The 2,573-nt window shown below is 40.1% G+C and overlaps 1 protein-coding gene across 1 annotated transcript in view; it reads right to left on the reverse strand.

The window, feature by feature from the left end:
* Window positions 1-311: 311 nt before the first annotated feature.
* sult6b1 (sulfotransferase family, cytosolic, 6b, member 1) overlaps window positions 312-2,573 on the reverse strand; it is a 14,392-nt gene continuing 12,130 nt past the window's right edge. Inside the window, exons 6-8 of the mRNA XM_020586185.1 lie at window positions 1,821-1,915; window positions 1,557-1,713; window positions 312-1,187 (exon numbers count right to left, since the gene is read on the reverse strand). Of these exons, the coding sequence (XP_020441841.1) occupies window positions 1,060-1,187; window positions 1,557-1,713; window positions 1,821-1,915 (380 nt within the window). The 3' untranslated portion in view covers window positions 312-1,059. The remainder of the gene's footprint in view (window positions 1,188-1,556; window positions 1,714-1,820; window positions 1,916-2,573) is intronic.

The following is a 2,573-nucleotide window of genomic DNA, read 5'->3' on the forward strand; positions in this document are numbered from 1 at the left end:
GGAGCAAGTGAGGACGTGTAATAAATGTGTGCGTATGCATCCACACTATGATTAATTAGATTAGATGGAACATTGTGGGTGTGGTGTATGAATGTTAATACTATGTAATAATTCTTTAGTATATTACTTGTGTGGTGTAGAACAAAATTATCTATGTAGAGATACTGCTTGCAAACCAATGATGGTAAGATGATGTTATGGGGTAGGACTGGATAAGTCTAACTTCTTCCTACTCCGTTCAAGCATATACTAGGTATAAGCAAATTGATAATGGATTAGCATTTGTGGATATGTGTGAAATTATGTGTGTTGACATATCGACTGTCTTTACATGCTTGAAAGAATAAAATCAATCAATCAATCAAAAAAACACAAAGTCAACTTAAATCATCAGTTGGCAGGTCATTAGGTACACCTAATGGACAATATCTCAGTTGTACGAAAACTGAAGTGTAAAGCCTTTTACAGTTGTCTGTGTGCTATACCTTTCCCTGGCTGGTTATAACCTTGTGATCTCCACAACATCAAACTATTCCTGTCATATTTTCCACTGCAGACCTGGTACAGCTAGACAGGTTCACAGAATGGAGTTAAAACCATAATGCACTCTTGGATCCTCTCTTTCTTCCTTTTCATCCATCTTTTCTTACACTTCTCATAGTGGGATATTTATTTATTCATGTCTTATTTCAATTTGTTTATTTGTCATTAATTTATTACAGTGAAAGAATGGTGTAACAGTTTATAATGTACAGTTTATTATTGCCTATAAGCAGAGCTTTAATCTTGACACATCTTTATTCATAACAGAGACTAAAAATAGACATTGGTCCTGAGCTCAGCCTCCCAGGTAGTGGCTTCTCTCAGGTACCATACTGCCTGCAACACGTCAGGTTAGAGATGGTTAAGAGTTGAAGTCAGGGATGGAGTTACAGTCCAGACCAGATCAGGAATGGCCTGTCCACTGACTGAGTAGCTCTATCTGGCTCAGCTCATGGCAGAAAAGTCTCCCTTTCTCTCCCTAGCTTTCTTCTCCTTCTATCTATCTTCCCTTGCATCCTACTGACAGTGCAGCTGGTAGCGGAGTTTGGCTCCCAGCCTGGTACCTGCCAGATGCTTGTTGAAGGCTTCATCCATCTCTTTGCTCTGTTCTGGCGTAAAATGGTTCCTCCAGTCCCCGACCTCACCTGCTCAAGGACAAATATATGATACTGTTAAATGGTTACATTCTGATTTCTCCTTAAATTCATTCAAAATTTAAAAATCATATTTTGTACCATTGAAGTGCTAACAAAAAGTGAAAAATCAAACCTAACATGCAGCTTTATCTTTTCATTTAGAAAGACACAGATGCTGGTACTGTATCAACTTCAAAGGAATAGTTCAAGCTAATCTAGAGGTACTCAAGAATAAACATTAAATGGCTGGAAACAAGCAAAATGAGCAGCCATGGGTAAAAAATATGAGTACTTCACTGTACCGTTTATGCGCACACTGCCGTATAGTTTGAAAGCAACTTATCTACTATTGAAAATGATCTAAAGACTCTCAGGCACCTTTTCTGAAGACAACACCTGCCATAACACCATGGGTGTTAGTGGCTCTAGCCTTCATGGCACTGAAGGAGCTTTCTCCTGCAACATGCTGCACCTGAGCCTCAGTCAGGCTGAAGCCAAAGAAGGCAGAGATCTGACGGATGCCCTGGATCAGGTCCTACAGGACAGGAAACAGAATCAGAGCTGTTAGGAACAACTGTTGACTTTACATTTTTCAGGCCATCACCTTCTGTCAGATGGGACTACGCAGTCACTGTGATCTACCTGTTTTATGTCTTCGTAGGTGACGATCATGACGTTGGGGTCATCCATCATCTTCTCCCAGGCCAAAGCATGGTCAAAATAGGACCCCCAGCAAACTACACACAAATATATATTAACAACCACACACAAGTCACCCAGTGAGCACTGATTTGCTGATTTCCAGGATTAAGAAAGCATCAGAAGTTAGCTCCATTCAACTGCATGAAATCAATTTCAATCCAGTTCAATAAACTTTAGTGGCACACAAACAGACCTATAGGCTATGAACAGGTCTGATCCAACATTATTTGTGTAACATCCAAATGAGAGCAGATGTCAGATATCTGCATGATATCGAAACATGTTGTGGGGCCCACAACATGTTTCCTCTTCAGGTTAAAAATGAGCTCCACCTCCAGTGGCAACATTAATGTTAGAAATCTGCTGTCTAATCATATAGTTACTTTAGATGACATAGCTCTTGCCTCCAGTACTACTGTGAGGAACCTTGGAGTCATCTTTGATCAGAATATGTCCTTTAAATCACACATAAACCAAGTCTCTAGATCTGCCTTCTTTCACCTGCGCAATATTGCAAAAATCAGGAGCATCCTGTCCCAAAGTGATGCTGAAAAACTGGTCCATGCATTTGTTACTTCCAGGCTGGACTACTGTAACTCTTTACTATAAGTATATCCCAATAATTCCCTAAAAAGCCTCCAGTTAATCCAAAAGGCTGCAGCCAGAGTACTGACAGGAACTAGCAAGAGAGAT

The sequence above is a fragment of the Monopterus albus genome, unplaced genomic scaffold (genome assembly GCF_001952655.1).
Source record: "Monopterus albus unplaced genomic scaffold, M_albus_1.0 scaffold397.1, whole genome shotgun sequence".
Classification (NCBI taxonomy): Eukaryota; Metazoa; Chordata; class Actinopteri; order Synbranchiformes; family Synbranchidae; genus Monopterus; species Monopterus albus.